Source organism: Chlorocebus sabaeus, chromosome 16 (assembly GCF_047675955.1).
Source record: "Chlorocebus sabaeus isolate Y175 chromosome 16, mChlSab1.0.hap1, whole genome shotgun sequence".
NCBI lineage: Eukaryota > Metazoa > Chordata > Mammalia > Primates > Cercopithecidae > Chlorocebus > Chlorocebus sabaeus.
Window position 1 is genome coordinate 66,925,787 of NC_132919.1, and position 22,663 is coordinate 66,948,449.

At 49.4% G+C, this 22,663-nt stretch overlaps 2 protein-coding genes across 8 annotated transcripts in view; one reads left to right on the forward strand and one right to left on the reverse strand.

The window, feature by feature from the left end:
* The window catches only part of EFTUD2 (elongation factor Tu GTP binding domain containing 2), a 45,754-nt gene extending 31,755 nt beyond the window's left edge, over nt 1-13,999 (forward strand). For all 4 annotated transcript variants that reach the window (XM_008012381.3, XM_073005223.1, XM_073005225.1 and 1 more), the window contains 15 exons: nt 478-613; nt 1,757-1,884; nt 2,633-2,826; nt 5,015-5,126; nt 5,511-5,651; nt 6,429-6,530; nt 8,408-8,490; nt 9,594-9,680; nt 9,916-10,042; nt 10,242-10,329; nt 10,950-11,068; nt 11,195-11,289; nt 12,031-12,184; nt 13,093-13,200; nt 13,541-13,999. In XM_008012381.3, the coding sequence (XP_008010572.1) occupies nt 478-613; nt 1,757-1,884; nt 2,633-2,826; nt 5,015-5,126; nt 5,511-5,651; nt 6,429-6,530; nt 8,408-8,490; nt 9,594-9,680; nt 9,916-10,042; nt 10,242-10,329; nt 10,950-11,068; nt 11,195-11,289; nt 12,031-12,184; nt 13,093-13,200; nt 13,541-13,636 (1,770 nt within the window). In that variant the 3' untranslated portion in view covers nt 13,637-13,999. The remainder of the gene's footprint in view (nt 1-477; nt 614-1,756; nt 1,885-2,632; nt 2,827-5,014; nt 5,127-5,510; nt 5,652-6,428; nt 6,531-8,407; nt 8,491-9,593; nt 9,681-9,915; nt 10,043-10,241; nt 10,330-10,949; nt 11,069-11,194; nt 11,290-12,030; nt 12,185-13,092; nt 13,201-13,540) is intronic.
* Nucleotides 14,000-14,481: 482 nt separating this feature from the next.
* On the reverse strand, nt 14,482-20,395 carry HIGD1B (HIG1 hypoxia inducible domain family member 1B). 4 transcript variants are annotated; one of them, XM_073005228.1, is made up of 4 exons: nt 19,775-20,395; nt 16,676-16,826; nt 15,547-15,681; nt 14,482-14,585 (listed from the first exon to the last, which is right to left on the reverse strand). In XM_073005228.1, exons 2-4 carry the CDS (start codon nt 16,773-16,775, stop codon nt 14,521-14,523), a joined length of 300 nt encoding a protein of 99 aa, XP_072861329.1. In that variant the 5' UTR covers nt 16,776-16,826; nt 19,775-20,395; the 3' UTR covers nt 14,482-14,520. The 4 variants fall into 4 exon arrangements, with proteins under 4 accessions (XP_072861329.1, XP_008010570.1, XP_008010571.1 ...); XM_008012379.3 differs by lacking the exon at nt 19,775-20,395 and adding an exon at nt 18,219-18,320; XM_008012380.3 differs by lacking the exon at nt 19,775-20,395 and adding an exon at nt 17,012-17,089.
* Nucleotides 20,396-22,663: the final 2,268 nt, after the last annotated feature.

The following is a 22,663-nucleotide window of genomic DNA, read 5'->3' on the forward strand; positions in this document are numbered from 1 at the left end:
AAAATTTATAGAGCCTGCCTCAGTAGAGACCTTGAGTCTGCTGAGGATGATTTAGCTTGGCCCTGCCCTGACAGGATCCACAGCCAGGTGACCTTTTTTGGTCCTTCCAGTGCACAGTGATCCTCTAAATCTGAGAAGTCTGTAAATAGACTTCTATTTAATAGGTGAGGAAGTTCCTGAGTGGGATGAGATGCTGCTTTTCAGACACCAGGGGGCAGCACTAGGAGTAGTCAGTCTGAGTGCTTGGTTTATTAGCTGGGATGGGTATGTAACCAAGTTGGCTTTGCCTATGGTTTGAAGGGTAGGTAGCAGAGATGCTGCTGAAACAAAACTTTTGTCCTTGCCAAGAGCTTTGTCTCCATAGAAGAGAGCCTTGTGCAGGAGTTCTTCAGCTATTTCTTTGGCCTTTCCTTGTCTCCCTCTAGCACCATGCTCAGGCTCTCACTACAGCTGACATGGTGTCTTATACCCTCACAGGTTGTGGGTGACGTGGACACCAGCCTCCCACGGACCCTAGATGAGCTTGGCATCCACCTGACGAAGGAGGAGCTGAAGCTGAACATCCGCCCCCTGCTCAGGCTGGTCTGCAAAAAGTTCTTTGGCGAGTTCACAGGTAGTAACGTGCTTATGGCCCCTTAACTCTGTCATCCTCGTGCCCTGCCACAGGTATCACAGCAACTTTTTCTCATGCTGCAATGGAGGTCAGAGATCTGAGGATCTTTTCAACAAACTACAGATGGAGATGCAGAACACTGGTGTTTTTCCTAGCTGCTTTCCTTAGTGGATGATGGCACACATTCTATCTTGGGAACCAAAAGGAATTACATTTTCCTGCCGGGAGGAGTGTTCAAGTAAATGAGATGGGGAGGCAGGCTCTGTGGTTCTAGTGTATTTTCCAGGGGTCAGCCGGGAACATGGGTGCTTGGGTGGTATGAAATAGTGCAAAAAGTGCTAGGCTAGGATTTGGGAGACTTGGTTAGTTACACAGAAGGCAGGTGATCAGCAGAAAGACACTGGACTGGTTGAAAAAAACCACCTGAGCCTGTCTCGATCCTGCCCTGGCCATTCCATGAGATGACCCTGGGCAAGCCACCTAATTCATCGTAACTCTAATTTGTTATCTGTAAAATCAGGAAAGTTTAAAGGGTGATGGCTGAGGGTCTTCTCAGCAGTCTCTGATTCTAAGTCCAGTGGGAATGAGGTGTCTGGGCCCCCAAGGTGTGTAGTTTTAATAGCTTATTTTGGTCTGCCCACCAGTCTGACACACTAGATACCATTGAAGGCAGACACGCCTATCCCAGTGTGCTCACGGGGGTTCCCACTTGTGTGGTTTATTAATGTGTTTGGAAAACGGGTAACTTATTGAATAGAGATGCATGCGGTGTTTCTCAGTGGGAGTCAGGTCAGGAATTGTTTTAAGTAGGTGTTAGATGGGGTGCTTATTTTGTTCCATGTAAATGCGTATAGCCAATAAAAGTTCATAGATGGATGTACTTTAAACTTGCTGTCAGCGGAGTTCCAAGGAACCATGTACCACTGATACCTACTTCTTGCTCTTTGCCGGCATCAGGGTGACTCCAAATCTTTTAGCAGCACGTTCCCAGAAAGCAGGCTATCAACTTTGCCCCTAGAATCATAGTGCCAGAGCTTTTAGTCCCCGCACTTTGAGCTTTCTGACCATTGTGAATGGTTGAGTAACTCCTGCTCGTGCTCCCCGGGGGGCATGTAGTAATGGCTTTCTCTTTTCCATCCACAGGCTTTGTGGACATGTGTGTGCAGCATATCCCTTCTCCAAAGGTGGGCGCCAAGCCGAAGATTGAGCACACCTACACGGGCGGTGTGGACTCCGACCTCGGCGAGGCTATGAGTGACTGTGACCCTGATGTAAGGGCACGTGGCTCCCCGGTTCTCTGATTTTTTTTTTCCTTTCCTGTGTGGGGATACTGATTTCTGGTCACAGGAGTCATGCCCTCTTCGCCACCCTTGCCTCCCCATCCCCATGGGCACAGTCAGGCCTGAATGCAAAGCCTGATGTTGCCGCTGCTAGTGCCATGACCTTGCGAACATTACTCACATTTCCTGAGCCTCAAGGCCTTGGTCTATAACACGAGCATAATAAAATGTGAGCGGTTGTTATGAGATTTAAATAAGATTAAGGAAGTGTTACGATTGTGTTCAGCATGTTGCCTGGCAGATACTAAAGATTCAACAAATGGTAGCTAATCTTGTCAGTCCTGGCTTTTAAAAACATCTTTGCCAGCCATTTCTTAGGCTGTCTAGTTTCTCGTCATAAATACACAGCCAGTTGAGAATTGAGTTACATCTTAAGAGGAAATTTGGGACAGTAAGCAATCTTGTCAATAGTGCCGGTCTGCCATCTTAAATCTGCATCTCTTCCTCAATGCTCTTATCTTCCCAAAAAGAAAAAAGGAAGAGAATATTTTTGCTCTGCCATGTCTCCTATTCAGCCTCGTTAGAGGGATGGGGTACAACATAGTTTGGAGATGAGATTACCTCATCTTTCTCTAGCTCCTCATAGAGCTCATGTCCTTGCTGTCAAGGAAGATGGTGGGGAGTAGTACTTCCCCGGAGGGTAGATGTGGTTGAAGCTGCACCCTGTCCCCTCTTCCAGGGCCCCCTGATGTGCCACACTACTAAGATGTACAGCACAGATGATGGAGTCCAATTTCATGCCTTTGGCCGGGTGCTGAGTGGCACCATTCATGCTGGGCAGCCTGTGAAGGTACTGGGGGAGAACTACACCCTGGAGGATGAGGAAGACTCCCAGATATGCACTGTGGGCCGTCTTTGGATCTCTGTGGCCAGGTACTGCCAACCAGAGCCCCAGGGGTATGCCTTGGTGTCTGTCCAGGGACTGCCCCCAAGGAGCTGGAAGGGGGTGATCCTCCTTGGAAGTAGTTGTGCAAGAGGGGGTAAAGCGGCTCTCTATCTGCAGGGCTATTGACTTCTAGTTCTTCCTATCCAAGGTTTGCTGGGGCCAAAGGCAGCTACTGTTGGAATAGTGCCAGAAACTTTGCCTTTGCACTTTGGGTGGCTTGTGTGAACTTTTTTTTTTAGCCCTATTTGTTTGTTTGTTTGTTTGTTTGTTTGTTTTGAGACAGGGTCTCACTCTGTTGCCTAGGCCAGAGTGCAGTGGCACAATCTCAGCTCACTGCAGCCTCCGCCTCCTGGGCTCAAGCAGTCCTTCCACCTCAGCCTCCCAAGTAGGTGGAACTACAAGCACACACCACCATGTCTGGCTAATTTTTAAATTTTTTTATAGAGACAACGTTTCACTATATTGCCCAGACTGGTCTCCAACTCCTGGGCTCAAGTGATCCTCCCACCACAGCCTCTCAAAGTGTTGGGATTACAGGTGTGAGCCACCACAGGCCGTCTTAAAGCCCTTTTTAAAGCAGGAAGCTTGTATGAACTTTTGTAGCAAGATTTCCATTGTTACTCATTTTAACTCTCTTTCCATTTCCTTTCCTCTGTTCCTTAAGTCATAATCTGTGTTTCTTCCCAAAAGAAATTGTTTCCCAACCTCCACTGTCTATGCTTTGACCAAGAGAGAAGGATTCACTGGATACCTTGTAGCATCCCAATCTGCAGAGTCAAACTTAGCTTGGGCCTCTGGGCTACTTGTCAGTTTATGAGTTTGGCTTCCCAGTTGACAAGTTAAACCAAGACATTTGTGTTCCCTAAGGTGGCTACTCTACCTCAATGATGGCCCCTTTTGTCATATCCACCCTAAATGCCAAAAGGCAGAATATTGAAGAGCTGGGAAAGTGGAAGTTTTCTGTGATGCTTTTTTTTTTTTTGAGACAGTCTCACTCTTTCGCCCAAGCTGGAGTGCAGTAGCTGCGATCTCAGCTTACTGCAAGCTCCGCCTCCTGGGTTCACGCCATTCTCCTGGCTCAGCTTCCCATGTGACTGGGACTACAGGCATCCACCACCACACCCGGCTAATTTTTTTGTATTTTTAGTAGAGACCGGTTTCACCATATTCACCAGGATAGTCTCCATCTCCTGGCCTTGTGATGCCTGCCTCAGCTTCCCAAAGTGCTGGGATTAAAGGCGTGAGCCACCGTGTCCAGCCTTTTTTTTATTTTTTATTTTTCTCGCTCTGTCACCCAGGCTGGAGTGCAATGGCATGATCTTGGCTCCCTGCAACCTCTGCCTGCCGGGTTCAAGCAATTCTCCTGCCTCAGATTCCCAAGTAGCCAGGGTTATAGGTTTGCACCACCACGTCTGCCTAATTTTTTGTATTTTCGGTTGAGATAGATTTCACCATGTTGGCCAGGCTGGTCTCAAACTCCTGACCTCAGGTGATCCACCTGCCCGCCTCAGCCTCCCAAAGCACTGGGATTATAGGCATGAGCCACCACGCCTGGCCTTCTGTGATGCTTTTGCTAGCCCTTACAGTGGATACCTTGGGCAGCAGCTTTTTACCATGAGCTTGCAGTTGGAGTAAGATTTTCCTGTTATGTCCTCACAGAAATACCTTGTACTTTTCTTTCGTAATACTCATCAGTTTGTAACCACATACATGTGTGGATAATGATTGTTTACTGTATCTCTCCCCTGCTAGAATGTATCTGTTTTGCTCACCTCTGCTCTTGGCATGCAGCAAGTACTCAGTAAATTTTTGTGGAATAGGCCGGGTGTGGTGGCTTACACTTGTAATCCTAGCACTTTGGAAGGCTGAGGCAGGAGGATCGCTTGAGCTCAGGAGTTTAAGACCAGCCTAGACAACATGACAAAACCCCATCTCTACAAAAAATACAAAAATTAGTTGGGCATGGTAGCGCGTGCCTGTAGTCCCAGCTACTTGGGGGGTGACGCAGAAGTATCACTGGAACCTTGGAAGTTTGAGGCTGCAGTGAGCCAAGATGGTGCCACTGCACTCCAGCCTGGTAACAAAGTGAGATCCTGTCTCAAAAAAAAAAAAAAAAAAATTAGGGAATGAATGCTCCGCTTAAGTTTCACTGGTGCTTATTGGATATTGCTTTAGGTACCACATCGAGGTGAACCGCGTTCCTGCTGGCAACTGGGTTTTGATTGAAGGTGTTGATCAACCAATTGTGAAGACAGCAACCATAACCGAACCCCGAGGCAATGAGGAGGTAGAGTTTCTGAAAAGAACAACTGGGTTGGCTTAAGCTAGATGGTCCCAGGGACACACATAGGCACAAACGGGACTAATCCAGAGTCATTGCCGTGTCCTGGTTCCAGGCTTAGCCTTCTAGATATGAGCCTGCTGGATTCTCCCTGTACTCAGCTCAGATGCGAGGAATTAGGACGGGTGCCTTTTATTCTTTTCCTCCTCTCTGTTCTGCCGGAATACCTGTGAAGAAATGGCCCTTCGGGTTACCCCCACTCAGCATGAGGCTCCTGATTGGGGAATACATAGTCTGATTCTAAGCAAGTCCTCTTCTCCTCTCATACCTCTGCACTTTCTGTGCCTGCTCATGTCGGTTGCCCTCAATCCTTTGTGCTTTGGATCTCAGGCTCAGATTTTCCGGCCCTTGAAGTTCAATACCACATCTGTTATCAAGATTGCTGTGGAGCCAGTCAACCCCTCAGAGCTGCCCAAGATGCTTGATGGCCTGCGCAAGGTCAACAAGAGCTATCCATCCCTCACCACCAAGGTATGCCCATGACCTGCAGCAGCCCTCAAGCCCCACTGTCCCCAGCTGAATGGGCGGAGCTCCACGCCACTTCACATCCATCAGGTGTTCGTGATCTGCTGCTTCCAGCAACCCATGTCAGGAGCAATCCCAGCCTGTGGCTGTCATGTGAAGGCAGGACAAGACGTGTGTGTGTGTGTGTGTGTGTGTGTGTGTGTGTGTGTGTGTGTGTGTGAGATAAAACAAGACCTGTGCAGGAGGGGGCAATTGGAGGGGTATAGGACAAGGGTGTGTGTGTGTATGTGTGTGTATGTGTATGTATGTGTGTGTATGTATGTATTTGTGTTCCCCAGATGTCTTTAGCTGGAAAAAATATATTTCTTAATGAGTATGCTTTGAATTGATTTTCTCGAGAAGAGAAGGAAAAGTGAGTTGTTACTCTGATCCTTGTACACTATGAGCCTGCCAGTGTACCTTTCCAGGTAGCAGGCCAGGAGGGCTAAAGGGCTAGTTTATGTCCATGGATGTACGGTAGAGTTTGACCTAAATCATTAAGATGGGAATTAAATCTTTGACTTCACACCTAGTAGCACCGTGCCGAGTGGTCCTGGTGTCTTGGGGACCCACTCATAGGCAGATGCTCCTCACTGAACCTTCTTGAAGAGACTGGAACAGATGCTAAATAGTAGCTGTTTCTGATAGGCACCTTCTTGTGGGCTCTGACCTTCATTTTGTTTGTATGTGTTTTGCTGGCATAAGAGAATCCAGGCTGTGACTGTCAGGACTGTTGTGTTTCAGGTGGAGGAGTCTGGCGAGCATGTGATCCTGGGCACTGGGGAGCTCTACCTGGACTGTGTGATGCATGATTTGCGGAAGATGTACTCGGAGATAGACATCAAGGTACAGCAATATCTGGCCGGGAGCTGAGTTCACAGTCCAGACTTTCACAAGTGACCAAATCCTTGAATTCCTGGGAAGCTCCAAGGGAAGAGAGAGTACATGTGTTTGTGAAAACCATGATCTGTTGCTCCTTATATGGGAAGGTTTTTGAGAACTGGTTTGCCCCCTTCTGCTGTGTCATATATTTAAAATCAAGGCACAGCCATGCTTGGTGGCTCACTCCCAGCACTTTGGGAGGCCGAGGCGGGAGGATTGCTTGAAGCCAGGAATTCAAGACCAACCTGAGCAACAAAGTGAGACCCTGTCTCTACAAAAATTAAAATAAAAGAATTAGCCAGGCCGGGCATGGTGGTCCATGCCTGTAATCGCAACACTTTGGGAGACTGAGCTGGGAGGATTGCTTGAGCCCAATTTGAGACCAATCTGGGCAACATAATGAAACCTCGTCTCTGCAAACTGGCCGAGTGCAGTGGCATGTACCTGTAGTCCAGCTACTCGGGGGCTTAGGTGGGAGGATCACCTGAGCCTAGAAGGTTGAGTCTGCAATGAACCATGATTATGCCATTGCTCTCCATCCTGAACCCAGGAGGTCATGGCTGCAATAAGCAATGATTGTGCCATTGCTCTCCTTTTTGAGGTGGAGTCATACCCTGTCTCAAAAAACTAAAAAATAAAAATTATGTGTGGTGGCTTGTACCTATAATCCCAGCTACTCCGGAGGCTGAAGCAGGAGGATTGCTTGAGCCCAGCAGTTCGAGGCTGCGGTAAGCTATGATCATGCCACTGCACTCTAGCATGGGTGACAGAGCAAGACCTTGTCTCAAAAAATAAATACATTGAAAAATAATAAAACAGGCCACGCATGGTGGCTCACGCCTGTAACCCCAACACTTTGAAAGGCCAACGTGGTTGGATTGCTTGAGGTCAGGAGTTCAAGACCAGCCTGACCAACATGGTGAAACCCCATCTCTACTAAAAATACAAAAATCAGCCCAACGTGGTGGTGGGCACCTGTAACCCCAGCTACTCGGGAGGCTGAGACAGGAGAATTGTTTGAAACCGGGTGGCAGAGGTTGCAGTGAGCCAAGATCGCACCATTACACCCCAGTCTGGGTGACAGGGCGAGACTCTGTCTCAAAAATAAAAGTTCCCAAGCCAAAGTTATTCTTGGTGCTTTGTTAGGGAAGTAATTGTACAATTAACCCATGGGTAATGATTAGGTCTCAGAGTGGGTGGTTTCAAGGAGAGAGTGGGGAGTGTCTCTCCCGGATTCTTTGTCAAGCCTTGATGTAGCCCCTCAAACCGTATATTGCTTGGCCTCTTTGTCCAAGTTGAGACCTATTTTCTCCAAGGCCCTGTGGAGACCCTCGGTAGTCCTCTTAGACTCCTCTACTGATGTATCTAGGAAGCACTGGTGTCATAGAAAACACTAGGTTTCCTGGGCAGCAGACCATGTTGGGGCTTCAGGGCAGAGCTTCACTCAGACGCTGTGGGTTGAGAATGGCACGGGTGCATACCAGTGGGTCTCTAGCACCAGCTCTGTCAGACCCATGGGGGTTGTTCAATGAATGGTGGTGGACGGCCAAACGGATGCTGAGAGCTATCTTGGAAGACTAGAATTAAGGCCCTAGTTTGATATCCCACTTATTCTTGGCTCAGGAATCTAATTTCTTTACTACAGTAAATTTTCTCGGGCTTTTTGGTGATGGTTTGGACAGCTCTTTTAACCTGCTGTTGTACTTGTCACTTGTGCTGATTAAGGCAGTTGGGATTTTCACAGAGGTAGTGTCAAGGGAGCTTCTGAATTCCCTTAGGTAAATGGTTGCCCTTCCAACAAAATTAGACCTCGCTTCAGTAATTTATTTTCTATTTCCCAGGTGGCTGACCCAGTTGTCACGTTTTGTGAGACGGTGGTGGAAACATCCTCCCTCAAGTGCTTTGCTGAAACTCCTAATAAGAAGTAAGCTGGGAGCACAGTGTCCCCGGGACTGCAGCCTCCAGGACACTCTCTCTCCTTTATCTTCCACCTCCACCCCCACCATGAGCACTGTGCACAGAGACCTCTACATCTCAGAATGGGGGGTGCTTACAATACTTGAGTTTCACTCCAGCCCTCTCAGCCCTTCTGCCTTTGAACGCAATGCCATGGGATTATTCACCTTGGATATTCCGAAGAGGAGTTTCATAACTGCCACTTCACCTCTATAAAATAACTATCTTAAAAGTTTACTCCAAACCTTACTCGCTTTTTGATTTTTGGGTTTTTTTTTTTTTTTTTTTTTTTTTGAGATGGAGTCTCGCTCTGTCGCCCAGGCGGGAGTGCAGTGGCCGGATCTCGGCTCACTGCAAGCTCCGCCTCCCGGGTTCACGCCATTCTCCTGCCTCAGCCTCCCATGTAGCTGGGACTACAGGCGCCCGCCACTTCGCCCGGCTATTTTTTTGTATTTTTTAGTAGAGACGGGGTTTCACCGTGTTAGCCAGGATGGTCTCGATCTCCTGACCTCGTGATCCGCCCGTCTCGGCCTCCCAAAGTGCTGGGATTACAGGCTTGAGCCACTGCGCCCGGACTGGGTTTTTTTTTTTTGACACAGGCTGGAGTGCAGCCTCGACTTACTGGTCTGAAGCAGTCCTCCCAAGCAGCTAGGACTGTGGGTATACACCATGCCATCTGTAAATTTTTTTATTTTTTGTTGTCCAGTCTGGTTTTGGACTCTTGGGCCCAAGTGTTCCCCCCACCTTGGCCTCCCAAAATGCCGGCATTACAGGTGTGAGCCACTACGCCCAGCTGTTTGTTTTTAAGAGGCAGTGTGTTGCTGTATCACCCAGATTGGAGTGCTGTGGTGTGAGCCATAGCTCACTGTAGCCTCAAATTCCTGGGTTTAAGTGATCCTCCTGCCTTGGCCTCCCAAAGTGCTGGGATTATAGGTCTGAGCCACCACAGTCGGCCCCCGTGGCTTTCACTGATACCACTTCCTCAGCTGTCCATCTTGTTACCCTTTTCTTAGGAATGCCTCTTCTGCTATTCTGTTAGCCATCCTTACCACCCATTTCCATTCTGACCAGGAACAAGATCACCATGATTGCTGAGCCTCTTGAGAAGGGCCTGGCAGAGGACATAGAGAATGAGGTGGTCCAGATTACATGGAACAGGTGAGAAGAGGGCTCTGACACCAGGATCGAAAGGAGGCGGGGATGCCGCAGCTTACCTGCCGGGTCTCTAAGAGCACACATCTTTCTGGGAAGCATTTATGTCTTTGCCGTTGCTCTTGTTCTGGGCACAGTGGGTAGGATGAGGTGACTGTCTTCCAGGAAGGGAGGGTCTATGGCTCCAGGACCAGCAATCACAGAGCTGGCCGACAGCTCCATTGTCCCCTCCTTTCCCCAGGAAGAAGCTGGGAGAGTTCTTCCAGACCAAGTACGATTGGGATCTACTAGCTGCCCGTTCCATCTGGGCTTTTGGCCCTGATGCGACTGGCCCCAACATTCTGGTGGATGATACTCTGCCCTCTGAGGTACAGCAGAACTGATGGGAACCGGGTGGCAGTCTCTTACCTCTGGAGTGGAAGAAACTACAAAGTGTTCTTTTCCCAAAAGTATCTTGTGTCCTCTGATGAAGGACAGTATCCCCTTACAGGCACATCTATCTTCTCCCTCTAAACGCTTCAGCTGTTGCCAGGGTGACTGCTAAGGAGGCCTCATGTTTCTCTGTAGGTGGACAAGGCTCTTCTTGGCTCAGTGAAGGACAGCATCGTTCAAGGTTTCCAGTGGGGAACAAGGGAGGGCCCCCTCTGTGATGAATGTAAGTCCGCCAGCACTCCTCCACCCCAGTCCTCGAGGGTCCCTGCAGCCAGGCATATGAGTGGGATGGGCTCACCATCTTTAGGACCCGGCAGGAGAAGCAGCTTGGGGTACACAGGACCATCCCGTGTCCTGGGCCAGCTTCTTCCCTTCTTCCTTATCCTGGTGGTGTAGCCTGGAAATTTAAGTCATTTCTGAACTGTCATTTGCTCCTCATTTCTGAGAAGGGTTTGGCCTTGGACATATTTGAGAAGAGATATCAAGAGGATGATGAGATTGGAGTGGTTAATAGACCCTGATTGGGCTTCGTGCACCAAATGTACAATTCTGGAATTCTACATCCACAAAAATGTAAATATGTGCAGAAGAAAGAAATAAACTTCTAGGAAAGCTCTATGTCTGAGCATGGCCTGAAGCAAACACTAAGAACATATGCTTAACTTCTGACCTCTGCCATGGGCCTTGCTTATTCAGTTAGAACGCCCACCTTCCATGTGATTTTTGTATCATGTCTTTCATGACTGCAAGACAGCTGCAGTGTTGCAGGAGACTGCTACTCCACCATGGCCCCATGACAGGCCCAGAACCTCTCCCCAGTCACTGCCTCCACCTCCTTTACAGTGATTCGGAACGTCAAGTTTAAGATCCTGGATGCAGTGGTTGCCCAGGAGCCCCTACACCGGGGCGGGGGCCAGATCATCCCCACAGCGAGGCGAGTCGTCTACTCTGCCTTCCTCATGGTAAGAGAATGGGGCTGTAGGAGACCATCTGCTTCGCTGGACTGCGGACTAAGTGAAGAAGCAAGTGGGACTATAGGCCCTCAGCCTTCCCTACGCTGAGGGACCTTTCTTCTTGCTCTGCTGCAGGCTACTCCTCGTCTGATGGAGCCTTACTACTTTGTAGAGGTCCAGGCCCCTGCAGATTGCGTCTCTGCAGTTTATACCGTCCTGGCCAGGCGCAGGTGAGCAGCCCCAGCCCCAGGCCTATTAGGAAGAGTGCTGAGAGCAAGAGCACAACAAGAGTCACCTCAGCTTCTGCAGGGAGAAGAGGTTGGCCTCCCCTACCCTCTTCACTCTGGAAACCTGTGAGCTGATTTTCCAGAAAGAAGTAGGAACAGAGGGAGGCAAGCCCCAGCTTTTCTGCAGATTAAAATTTGACATTTCTCCATCCTGGCTAACAAGGTGAAACCCCGTCTCTACTAAAAATACAAAAAATTAGCCGGGCGTGGTGGCGGGCACCTGTAGTCCCAGCTACTCAGGAGGCTGAGGCAGGAGAATGGTGTGAACCCGGGAGGCGGAGCTTGCAGTGAGCCAAGATGGCGCCACTGCACTCTAGCCTGGGTGACGGTGTGAGGCTCCATATCAAAAAAAAAAAAAAAAATAGACATTTCTTTGGGATCCCCTCCTCACAGAGCTGTTGGAGGAAGTGCTGAGGCAAGTCAGTGATGGAAATGTCTTTGGGCTCTTGTCCCATCGCCATCCCACTCCTGTCCTCTGCTCAGAGGTTGCTGCCACTTTGACTTCCACAGGCAATTATACTGAGAGCCCTGAGCCTTTCCTGCTTTCTGTAGAACATTCTTGGTTACTCTTTTTTTGATGGTAACTCTGGGGTGGAATGCATTTGGGAACAGCAAATGCTGGATTGCTTCTTGGCTTTTGGCCTGTGTGTGGCTAGAGACTCAGCCTTTGTTTTTCTCTCTCAGGGGTCATGTGACTCAGGATGCACCCATCCCAGGCTCCCCTCTGTACACCATCAAAGCTTTTATCCCAGCCATCGACTCTTTTGGCTTTGAGACTGATCTTCGGACTCACACCCAGGGACAAGCCTTTTCTCTGTCTGTCTTCCACCATTGGCAGGTGAGAAAACAATGCAAGCTGGCAGATTTGGCTTCCCACCTCTGCAAGCCTCATCCCCTCTGTCCTGATCCCTCTCTAAGCCTTAAGTGAGGTGTACAGCATACTAGAGAAGAGTCCTGGCCGGGCACGGTGGCTCAAGCCTGTAATCCCAGCACTTTGGGAGGCCGAGACGGGCGGATCACGAGGTCAGGAGATCAAGACCATCCTGGCTAACACGGTGAAACCCCGTCTCTACTAAAAATACAAAAAACTAGCCGGGCGAGGTGGCGGGCGCCTGTAGTCCCAGCTACTCGGGAGGCTGAGGCAGGAGAATGGCGTAAACCCGGAAGGCGGAGCTTGCAGTGAGCTGAGATCCGGCCACTGCAGTCCAGCCCGGGATACAGAGCAAAACTCCGTCTCAAAAAAAAAAAAAAAAAAAAAAAAGAGAAGAGTCCTCTTCTGGGTTACATGTATTCAGGGCAACTTGAATCTGTGTCTCTCAGTTTAAAATTAAAAAGAATAGAAATAATAGGGCCGGCTGTGGTGGCTCACACCTATAATCCCAGCACTTTGGGAAGCCGAGGCGGGCAGGTCACCTGAGGTCAGGAGTTCAAGACCAGCTTGACCAACATGGAGAAACCCCATCTCTACTAAAAATACAAAATTAGCCGGGCGTGGTGGCGCATGCCTGTAATCCCAGCTACTTGGAAGGCTGAGGTAGGAGAATCACTTGAACCCAGGAGGTGGAGGTTGCAGTGAGCTGAGATCATGCCATTGTACTCCAGTCTGGGAGACAAGCGAAACTCTGTCTCAAAAAAATAATAATAATAAGTAATAAATTTTAAAATAAAATAAATAAGAGTCCTGCTTCTGGGCCTGAATCTTCTGGGAATTCTGCCTGGGCCATCTGAAATTCCTTTGCCTTTTAGATTGTGCCTGGTGATCCTCTGGACAAGAGCATTGTCATCCGCCCCTTGGAGCCACAGCCGGCTCCTCACCTGGCCCGGGAATTCATGATCAAAACCCGCCGTAGGAAGGTATGTCTCCCTTGGGCCTGTTGCCATCCCTTAACCTCCCAGGACTCTCAGAAGCAGGATCTCCCTCTCTTTCTTTTGGCCCCTTTTCCTAAGGGACACTTTTCCAGTGTAGAGATATGATCTGTATACTCCTTAGACAACCAAACCTGGACCCCAGTCTCATTGGGAAAGGAGAGCCTTATCCTCCCATGTGATAGTACCCTAAAGGCAGGACTCCTGAAACACCACCACCTACATTCCAGCCACCACTAGCCTCCCCACTGAGCACAGGTCTTGGTTGGTCTCCCCGCTCAGTCTGCGACCACCTCAGGCTTTCTTGTATTTGCCCCATTCCCTGCAGGGCCTCAGTGAAGATGTGAGCATCAGCAAATTCTTCGATGATCCTATGTTGCTGGAGCTTGCCAAACAGGATGTTGTGCTCAATTACCCCATGTGAGTGCACAGACTCCTCGGAGCTTCTGCTCTCTACAGTGAGCTGCAACTCCTGTACTTGAAGCTGAGACCTCGTATGATGTTGACATGGCCTTGGTGTTGTCAGAGTGTCTGGAAGCTGCTGCTGCCATCTTGAACAATTCACCAACCTCCAACCCAGAGCCCCAGTGAGAGAGGGGCATTTGGCCTCCTGCTTCCTTCTGTGACCTCTGCCAGGCTCCTTTCCCAAGGGAAAGAGAGGAGCTTGGGCTCACAGAAAGAGAAAGGGATGAAACCCCAAGGGGCCCTATCTTTGGGATTTACATGGAATTTTATTTTCTACAAGTTTGACCTTAGCCATGGTTTGCAAGTGAACAGAACATTCTGACCTCTGTCTTGCTCTGCTTCTTTCATCCCCGTCTCCCCTGCCCCTTCTGGTGCTGGTGCTTACATTCTGAATATATGTCATCTCCCAAGAGGCTTCACTGCCTCTGCTTCCAGCTGCAGCCTCCTTCCTGCCTGGGTCCCCAGGGAAGCTGCCTGCCTTTTAATTCAGTGTTCCCATGAGCACCAAGGCCCCAGTATTGCCCTCCTTGCTCCCACTCCGTGCTGCTTCTGGGTGGGACCTAAGATGGCTTGGGAGTTGTTGGGTTCTTGGGATCAGAGGTCTACCCCACCACCTCCTCAGGAAACTACTGCCTCCCCTAAGAATCTCCCTTGCCCTGGAGTAGGGGGCCAGAGCCCTTTGATTTCCAGACACTCCAGGTCCTCTCCCCAGCCACTGCCAATCCTTTACTCTGTTCTCCCCCAGTGAAAAAGAGTCGGTTGATTTTCCTCAAAGCTACTTTATTAGGAATGTACTAGGGATTGATTTAGGGGAGTCGGACGGCCCCAGCTCCTATAGGAGTCCTACTTCTCTCCAGTATCCTGTGCCATCCTCTTGATGTAATCACTGTACATTGTGTACACAGCACCTGTGTGAGGGAAAAGAAATAGTGCCCCTTGGCATCAAACCCTTTACCCGTCCTCTGGCTCTCTCAGGTGTCCCAGGGGTTCACCTCTAGCTACTCCCTTGAGAGTCCAGCTTCCTGCTCATCTTTCTGCCCCAGGTCCCAACAGCTATTCCAAGCATCTGACCACACAGCCCGGGGAAACCACCCATCTGACAGTTCACAAAACACTTTCACATGTATTGTGTATCTGAGAAACCTTACAGCAGTCTGCGAGGTAGGCAAGCCAGGGGTGGTTATTGTCATATTACACATCAGGAAACTGAAGCTCAGTGGGAAAGATTTGTCCACTGTCACACAGGTAGCAAGTGGCTGGCTGCTTTTTAATGTCAAGAGGAAGAGAAATTCAATATATGTTCTGTTGCATGATTTTTCTCACCCCTAGGGCAAACTGTCATGAGACACTGTGCACTGTCCTCACAGGCCTGGGACAGGAGCCTAAACAGGGAAAATGGCTCAGTATAGGGGCTTCACCAAGGACATGATGTGGATCCCAGAACAGGAACCTAAGTCACAGTCCTTTTTTTTTAATTTATTTTTTTAATTTTTGAGACAGACTCTCACTCTGTCACCCAGGCTGGAGTGCAGTGGTGGATCTCTGCCCGCTGCAGCCTCCACCTCCCAGGTTCAAGCAATTCTCCTGTCTCAGCCTCCCGAGTAGCTGGGACTACAGGCATCTGCCACTACCACGCCCAGCTAATTGTATTTTTAGTAGAGACTGGGTTTCACCGTGTTGGCCAGGATGGTCTTGATCTCCAGACCTCATGATCTGCCCGCCTCAGCCTCCCAAAGTGTTGGGATTACAGGCATGAACCTCCACACGCAGCCAAGTCACAGTCCCTTTAAGTGTTGGGACTTAAAGACCTACAGACTCTGCGTAATTGGTTTTGCCCTCATTCTCCTGCGACCCCACAAAGCCACTCACCTAGCATGATTGCACCCACTGCACAGGCCTGCGCTGCCACTCGGGTGTGAATCAGGTGTATGGACATCTTGGTGGAACCACGAGACCTCAGCCGGTAAATCCTGTATGCTGCTACCACCAAGCAGCCTCCTAAGCCTGTGGGCAGAGAACACAGCCCCTGGGCCATGGCCACAATGCACAGCACTCCCCTGATGAGACATACCAGGCAGGCTGGGGACCTGGATAAACAGCTGCTTTTATGCAGCATCTGGTGGTTGGGGTTGCGGGGGACCTAGGGGATCCTTAGAATATTGAGTCATTGCCAGGGTGTGGTGGCTCATGCCTATAATCCCAGCACTTTTTTGAGACCAAGGCAGACAGATCACCTGAGGTTGGGAGTTAGAGACCAACCTGACCAACATGGAGAAACCTGGTCTCTACCAAAAATACAAAATTAGCCAGGTGTAGTGGGGCATGCCTGTAATCCCAGCTACTCAGGAAGCTGATGCAGGAGAATCACTTGAACCCAGGAGGCGGAGGTTGTGGCGAGCTGAGATTGTGCCATTGCACTCCAGCTGGGGCAACAAGAGTGAAACTCCGTCTCAAAAAAAATAATAATATTGAGTTGTTGCCCTTCAATGGCGTTCTCAAAGTGGCTGCCTCCCTCCAGTGATGCCCCTCCCCCAAATACAAATAGCTGATCACCACCAGTGACACCCCTCCCCCAAATACAAATAGCTGATCACCACGACACAGCCCCTGCCCACCAATTTGCTCCGCCCTGGGCCCTTCTCCAGCCACACTGCTGGCTCCCACCTCCTGGTACAGCTGTTTTCCTACTCTACCAGGTCCGTCAGGAAGGAAGCCCTGGGGGACCCCAAGGTGTTTCTCTGACCCTTCCCACTTTGTTGTTGGTGCTCCAGGTTCCTCGTATCCCATGTGCTCGGTTGGCCGCCACCTCCACCCATCCAGACGTCCTCATTTCATTGTAAGGGTTTGCCCCTTGGCACCTTTGCTGTTGGTTCCCTAGTTCCGTGAGTAGGACCATTTGAGTTTTCTGACCTCTGCTTCATTCTCTTTGGAGGGTACCAGGAGACATGACTGCTCAGAGAAGGCCTCCTACTTGCACCCCATTCCTTTCTTCACTTACCTATAGGCACCAGCGGAGATTCCCGAGTCTTCCTCAGGAGCTTCTCAGACACACTGTCTTTGTCGTCAGGTGGTACCCACCAGCTTCTGTTAGCAGACATAATCCTGGACCTGGATGTAAGCAGCTGGGACTCCTAGGCTGCAGCCCAGTCCTAGAGAGAGAGGCACGCACAATCAGAACTGTGATTCCTCAGTCTGGAGAGGAAAGGAAGGTTACCTGCTAAGACCCTCTCTCACCATGCCCTAACACAGCCTCTGCTTGAAAAGATGTCCCTCCCAGGTATCCCATCTCAGATGGTCGGGCCACTAGTGCCATTTCTCCATCTCCATTTCCTACCATCTGCCTCTTCCCCAGCTCGTTCTGACTTCACTGTTTTCTCAGCTTCCCCTTCCCCCATCTGCATCCCTATGGGTGTGATCCTTGGGCCAAGGAAAACAGCTGGAAAAATCCACAGATGGCGGTGGGAGAAACAGTCCTTGAGTGTTGGGGCCCCCGCTGGCCTTTGGTCTGTGATGGTTGCTCCTGTGGGAGCTACAGAGCAGGATCTGGCCCCAGGGAGCCAGAACCATCCTAGACCAGATAGTATCACAGCATTGGTTACCAAATTGCCAGAGATTATAATGATCGGACATTGATTTGCATGTAATTTATAATATATTTTGCACGTGGTACTAAAGGAACACATTCTGGTTCCTGAGCTCCTCCTGTTTTTCCAGGTCCATCTCTTTCCAAACAGGTTCTTCACAATTACCAACTGGCTACCTTCATCCCTGGGCTGGAAACAGGGGTTCTGCCAATGGGATGCCTTCTGTTTTTTTTTGTTTTTGTTTTTGTTTTTTTTTTTTGAGACGGAGTCTCGCTCTGTAGCCCCAGCTGGAGTAGCCATCTCGGCTCACTGCAACCTCCACCTCCCTGTTCAAGCAATTCCACCTCGGCCTCCTAAGTAGCTGGGATTACAGGTGTGCACCATGCCCAGCTAATTTTGTGTATTTTTTTAGTAGAGACGGGGTCTCACGCTGTTAGCCAGGCTGGTCTTGAACTCCAGACCTCTTGATCCGCCCACCTTGGCCTCCCAAAGTGCTGGGATTACAGGTATGAGCCACCATGCCCTGTCCAATGGGATGCCTTCTACGCCTAACCATAGGACAAACTTTCTTTTCTTTTTTTCTTTTTTTTCTTTTTTTTTGAGGCAGGGTCTCACTTTGTCACTCAGGCTGGTGTGCAGTGGCAATCACTGCAAACTTGACCCTTTAGACTCAAGCAGTGCTTCCACCTCAGTGTCTCAAGTAGCTGGAACTACAGGTGCGTGCTACCACGCCCAACTAATTTTTGTATTTTTTGTAGAGACAGTTTTGCCATGTCGCCCAGCCAGTCTTGAACTCCTGAGCTCAGACGATCTGCCCACCACGGCCTCCCAAAGTGCTGGGATTACAGGCATGAACCCTGTACCTGCCCTTGAGTCAGCTTCTATCCTAGTTATCCCTCCTCTCCTGGAGGAGCAAGGACTGGTGGCCCCCCAGGTCATTGGCATGCTGGTGCTTACCCTAGGAGATGGCTAGAACGAGGAGCGCGAGCGGCCAGGCCACGGCTCAGCATCTGCTGTTTTGAACCGGCCAAAAGCTGAGATGGAGCTGCCACTATGGGGTCAGGGAAGCAGTGACTTGGGCTTTATGAAGACTTTGAAGTCAGGGATGGAGAGGGGAGGGGAAAGGACAGGGGATCGGTCTTAACCCCCAGTTTGCTGAGTCCCAAGTCAGAGCTCCAGGCGCTGCAAAGTAAGGAAAGACCAAATGGAGGGGGGGCCCCTAACTAGATTCAGTCTTCTAATTCCCATAGAATTAAGTGTCTGGATCAGAGAGAGGCTTGATGTGGAGAATGGAGATGGAGATACAGGAACAAGGATGAACAGAAAGCCTGGGTCCCCCAAGTTAACACTCCCTCAGATACTCTTATGAACAATGTGGGATGTGAATAAAATACCCTAGTTGTGAGAGACAGGCTCTCTGGGCTGTCTTTTAGTTTGGGATTTTTTTTTTTTTCCCCAAGACGGAGTCTTGCTCTGTCACCCAGGCTGGAGTGCAGTGGCACAATCTCAACTCACTGCAACCTCCACCTCCTGGGTTCAAGCGATTCTCCTGCCTCAGCCTCCTGAGTAGCTGGGATTACAGGTGCACGCCACCGTACCCAGCTAATTTTTTTATTTTTAGTAGAGGTGGCGTTTCACCATGTTGGCCGGGCTGGTCTCGAAATCCTGACCTCATGATCCACCTGCCTCACCTCCCAAAGTGCTGGGATTACAAGCATGAGCCACCACACCCAGCCAGTTTTTGGTGTTTTTTGTTTTGTTTTGTTTTTGAGATGGGGTCTCCCTCTGTCACCCAGGCTGTGTGATCTTGGCTCACTGAAGCCTCAAACTCCTAGGCTCAAGCAACCCTCCCAACTCAGCCTCCTAATTAGCTGGGACCACAGGCACATACCACCGCACTTGGCTCATTTTTATATTTTTGGTAGAGACAGAGTTTCACCATGTTACCCTGGCTGGTCTCAGAACTGACCTCCCAAAGTGCTGGGATTACAGATGGAAGCTACGGGGCCCAGCTTCCAGAACTCTTTATACTACCTATGAGGTGATGCTCACTCAGCTTGTAGGTATAACAGTGACCAGGATTAGGGCTCTTCTGTACTCAGTATATTTCTTTTCTTTTCTTTTTTTTTTTTTTTTTTTGAGACAGAGTTTCACTCTTGTTGCCTAGGCTGGAGTGCAAATAGCACGATCTCAGCTCACTGCAATCTCCACCTCCCGGGTTCAAGTGATTCTCCTGCTTCAGCCTCCCGAGTAGCTGGGATTACAGGCGCCTGCCACCATGCCCGGCTAATTTTTGTGTTTTTAGTAGAGATGGGGTTTGGCCAGGCTGGTCTCGAACTCCTGACCTCAGCTGATCCACCCACCTCGGCCTCCCAAAGTGCTGGGATTACAGGCATGACCCCCACCGTGCCTAGCCCTGTACTCAGCATATTTCAAATCTCTCAGCTATTCTATATGGTAAATAGAAGTTTGTTCACAAAGGAATGGAGCTTCAGAGACGCTTAATAACTTACCTGAAGATACACAGCTAGTACATGGCAGTTTTGTCATCTGAACCCAGGTCAGGCTGGCTCCAGTGTTTACACTCCTGACTGCAATGCTAACCTCCAGGGGGCTGGTTAAACGGAAACCCTTTCCAGATGAATACTGAAGCTTAGGAATGCTAGTATATCCTGGCACCCTTGTTTAGGAAAAGAAAAAGTACGTGCTAAGCAAATGGAAGAAGACAGGGTGTGCTAGGGAGATCCCACTCCATCCCAGGCCTTTGTTCCTTCCCTAGATTACTCAGCCCTGTGTGTTTATCCTAAAGGGGCTTTGCAGCACTGGAAATTTGTTCGGCAGCTGATGTCCTTTTCTCTCCCCAGCATTCACTGCTCTAGGCAGAGACCCAGGGTCACAGCAACTCCCCAGGGCCTTCACATGTCCCCAGCGTCCATGGGAACTCTCCTCCCAGCCTTTCACACACACCCTCCTGTGCTGCCTCTCCAGGTTCCAGAAGTGGCTTGAATTCTCAGGAGATGGACGGTATATTCCCTTACTGGTCTAGGTCAGAAGAAGGGGGATGAAAATGTCCGGATAAGACAGGGCAGGAAACAGGATCAACTCCAAGTCCTTTGAAGAACAGGAACCAAACCATGGATAGTGAAGTTCAGCTTCTCCCTACTGAAATGATGGTGATGTTCCTACAGCATCTCAGCCCAGAGCTGAGAAATAATAATAATTGCTATGATTTACTGAGCACCTTCTCTGGGCCAAGCAGTGTGCTAATTGCTTTGTTTTTGTTTTGTTTTGTTTTGAGACAGTCTCACTCTGTCACCCAGGCTGGAGTGCGGTGGTAATCATAGCACACTGCAGCCTCAAACTCCTGGGCTCAAGGGATCCTCCAGCCTCAGTCCTGAGTAGCTGGGATTACAGGCGCATGCCACCACGCCTGGCTAATTTTTGTATTTTTAGTAAAGATGGGGTTTCACCCTGTTGGCTAGGCTGGTGTCGAACTCCTGGCCTCAAAGTGATCCACCCACCTCGGCCTCCCAAAGTGCTGGGATTATAGGCGTGAGCCACCATGCCTGGCCTCCTTTGTGTAGATTAATCCTCACAATAGGAATGAGGTAGGTACTATTATTATCCCCACTTCACAGACAAAAAACTGGGGCTCCATTAAGCGTTTTGCCCAACAGTAAGTGATAGAAAAAAGGCCAGATTTCTAACTCACTACTCAGGACTAACTTGAGAGAATGTAAAGTGGAAGGGAAGTCTTGAAATAGAAGAAGTAAAATTGCTTTGTATTTCAAAAACTTCTGAGAACATACAGTAACTAAAAAAAACTTCAAGGAACAGATTTTTGTAGAGTCCTGCTTTAGTAAACAGATAAGATAAAATTATGATAGCATCATTTTTGTGAACATGCCGAGACTTTAATGTTTTCCATTTATGCATTGCTACATTAGTAATTTGTTTAGTAGACCTCTTTTTCTTCCAAATCAGGTCACATCGATAGAAATTCTGATTTAGAGGGGCCTAAATCAATGATGCAGACAGACTTAGTGTAGGCCAAAGTCAGACATGGGATCAATTAGCCCACAGACCAACCACTCTAAATATTGGGTTATGCCATTTAATCTATTAGAGTCTATGGCTTTGTTGGTAAAATCAAGGTAGCACCTGCCCATAGGATGATCGCAAGGGTTAAAAGAGAATTGTTAGAATTCTGCTAACTCCTGCTGCTCCTCTTCCTCCAGGAGCAAGTGTCAGGGAATGGGTAGCAGGCTGGGGGAAAAGCGGAGAGTCCCTGACAACAGATGGCAAAGTTACCATATTCTGTGTGGTTCCGAATTCAGCACAGCCTTTCTCATTCCCTTCCCCCAGACCCCCTCCTTCTTGGGCTTGCCCACCCTAACTGGAAGCTTCAGGCTTGTTCTCCCTGTTGTGTTAAAGAGGAAAGGATGGGGGGAAGGGGGACTAAGTCTTGAAGCTCTCAACACGATCTAAGGCACAGCTATGCTATTTATAGCCCAAGGGAGCGAGTGACAGGGAGGGGAGGGACATGCAGCTTTTGCCTTGAGCTAATGGGAGCTGTGAGTGAGGGCATGATGGAGAATGAACCACACTAGGGACAGAGGATGCTCCCAGTTGGCGTTGGAATGGGAAGACATGGGGTTGAAAGGCTGGGAGAATCAGAGGGGAGAAAACATTAGGGGATAGAGTTGTGTCTGGGGCACTGAAAGGGTAAGGAGTGGAGTAACAGGAACAGGCAGTGAAAGTTTCCAGATAATATGGCTAGGCTGAGGCCACTTTCTGGTGGAGGCAGTCTGCAACACCCCCACCCCCCACCCCCACCCTTTTATACAGGCATTGAGTTCCAAGGACCGCTTAGCATTTGTCCAAGGACAGCTCCAAAGGCCACAGGCCTGAAGCCAGAAAGTACCTTTGGTATCCACTAATCTTTCTGAGAAGACTTCACATATTTTTTATTTTATTTTTTATTTTTTATTTTTTTTCCGAGACAGAGTCTCACTCTGTCACCCAGGCTGGAGTGCAGTGGTGCTCATTGCAACCTCCGCCTCTCGGCTTCAAGCAATTCTCCTGCCTCAACCTCCCAAGTAGCTGGGACTACCTAGCCAATTTTTGTCTTTTTGCGTAGAGATAGTCACCATGTTGGCCAGGGTGGTCTTGAACTCCTGATCTCAGGTGATCCACCCAGCTTGGCCTCACAAAGTGCTGGGATTACAAGTGTGTACCACCACACCTGGCTAATTTTTTTCTATTTTTAGTAGAGAAAGGGTTTCACTATATTGGACAGACTGGTCTTGAACTCCTGACCTCATTATCCACCTGCCTCGGCCTCCCAGAGTGCTGGGATTACAGGCGTGAGGCACCGCACCCGGCAAGAGTAATCAATAACT

Bases quoted from the DNA above. Each gene is read 5' to 3' on its own strand.
- HIGD1B (XM_073005228.1), bottom strand. From the start codon at position 16,775: ATGTCTGCTAACAGAAGCTGGTGGGTACCACCTGACGACAAAGACAGT. The intron at 15,682-16,675 runs GTAAGTGAAGAA...CTCTGCCCACAG, and splicing joins ATCTCCGCTGGTGCCTATAG to GCTTAGGAGGCTGCTTGGTG. The intron at 14,586-15,546 runs GTGAGTGGCTTT...TCCCTCACACAG, and splicing joins AGTGGGTGCAATCATGCTAG to GTGCTGTGTACACAATGTAC.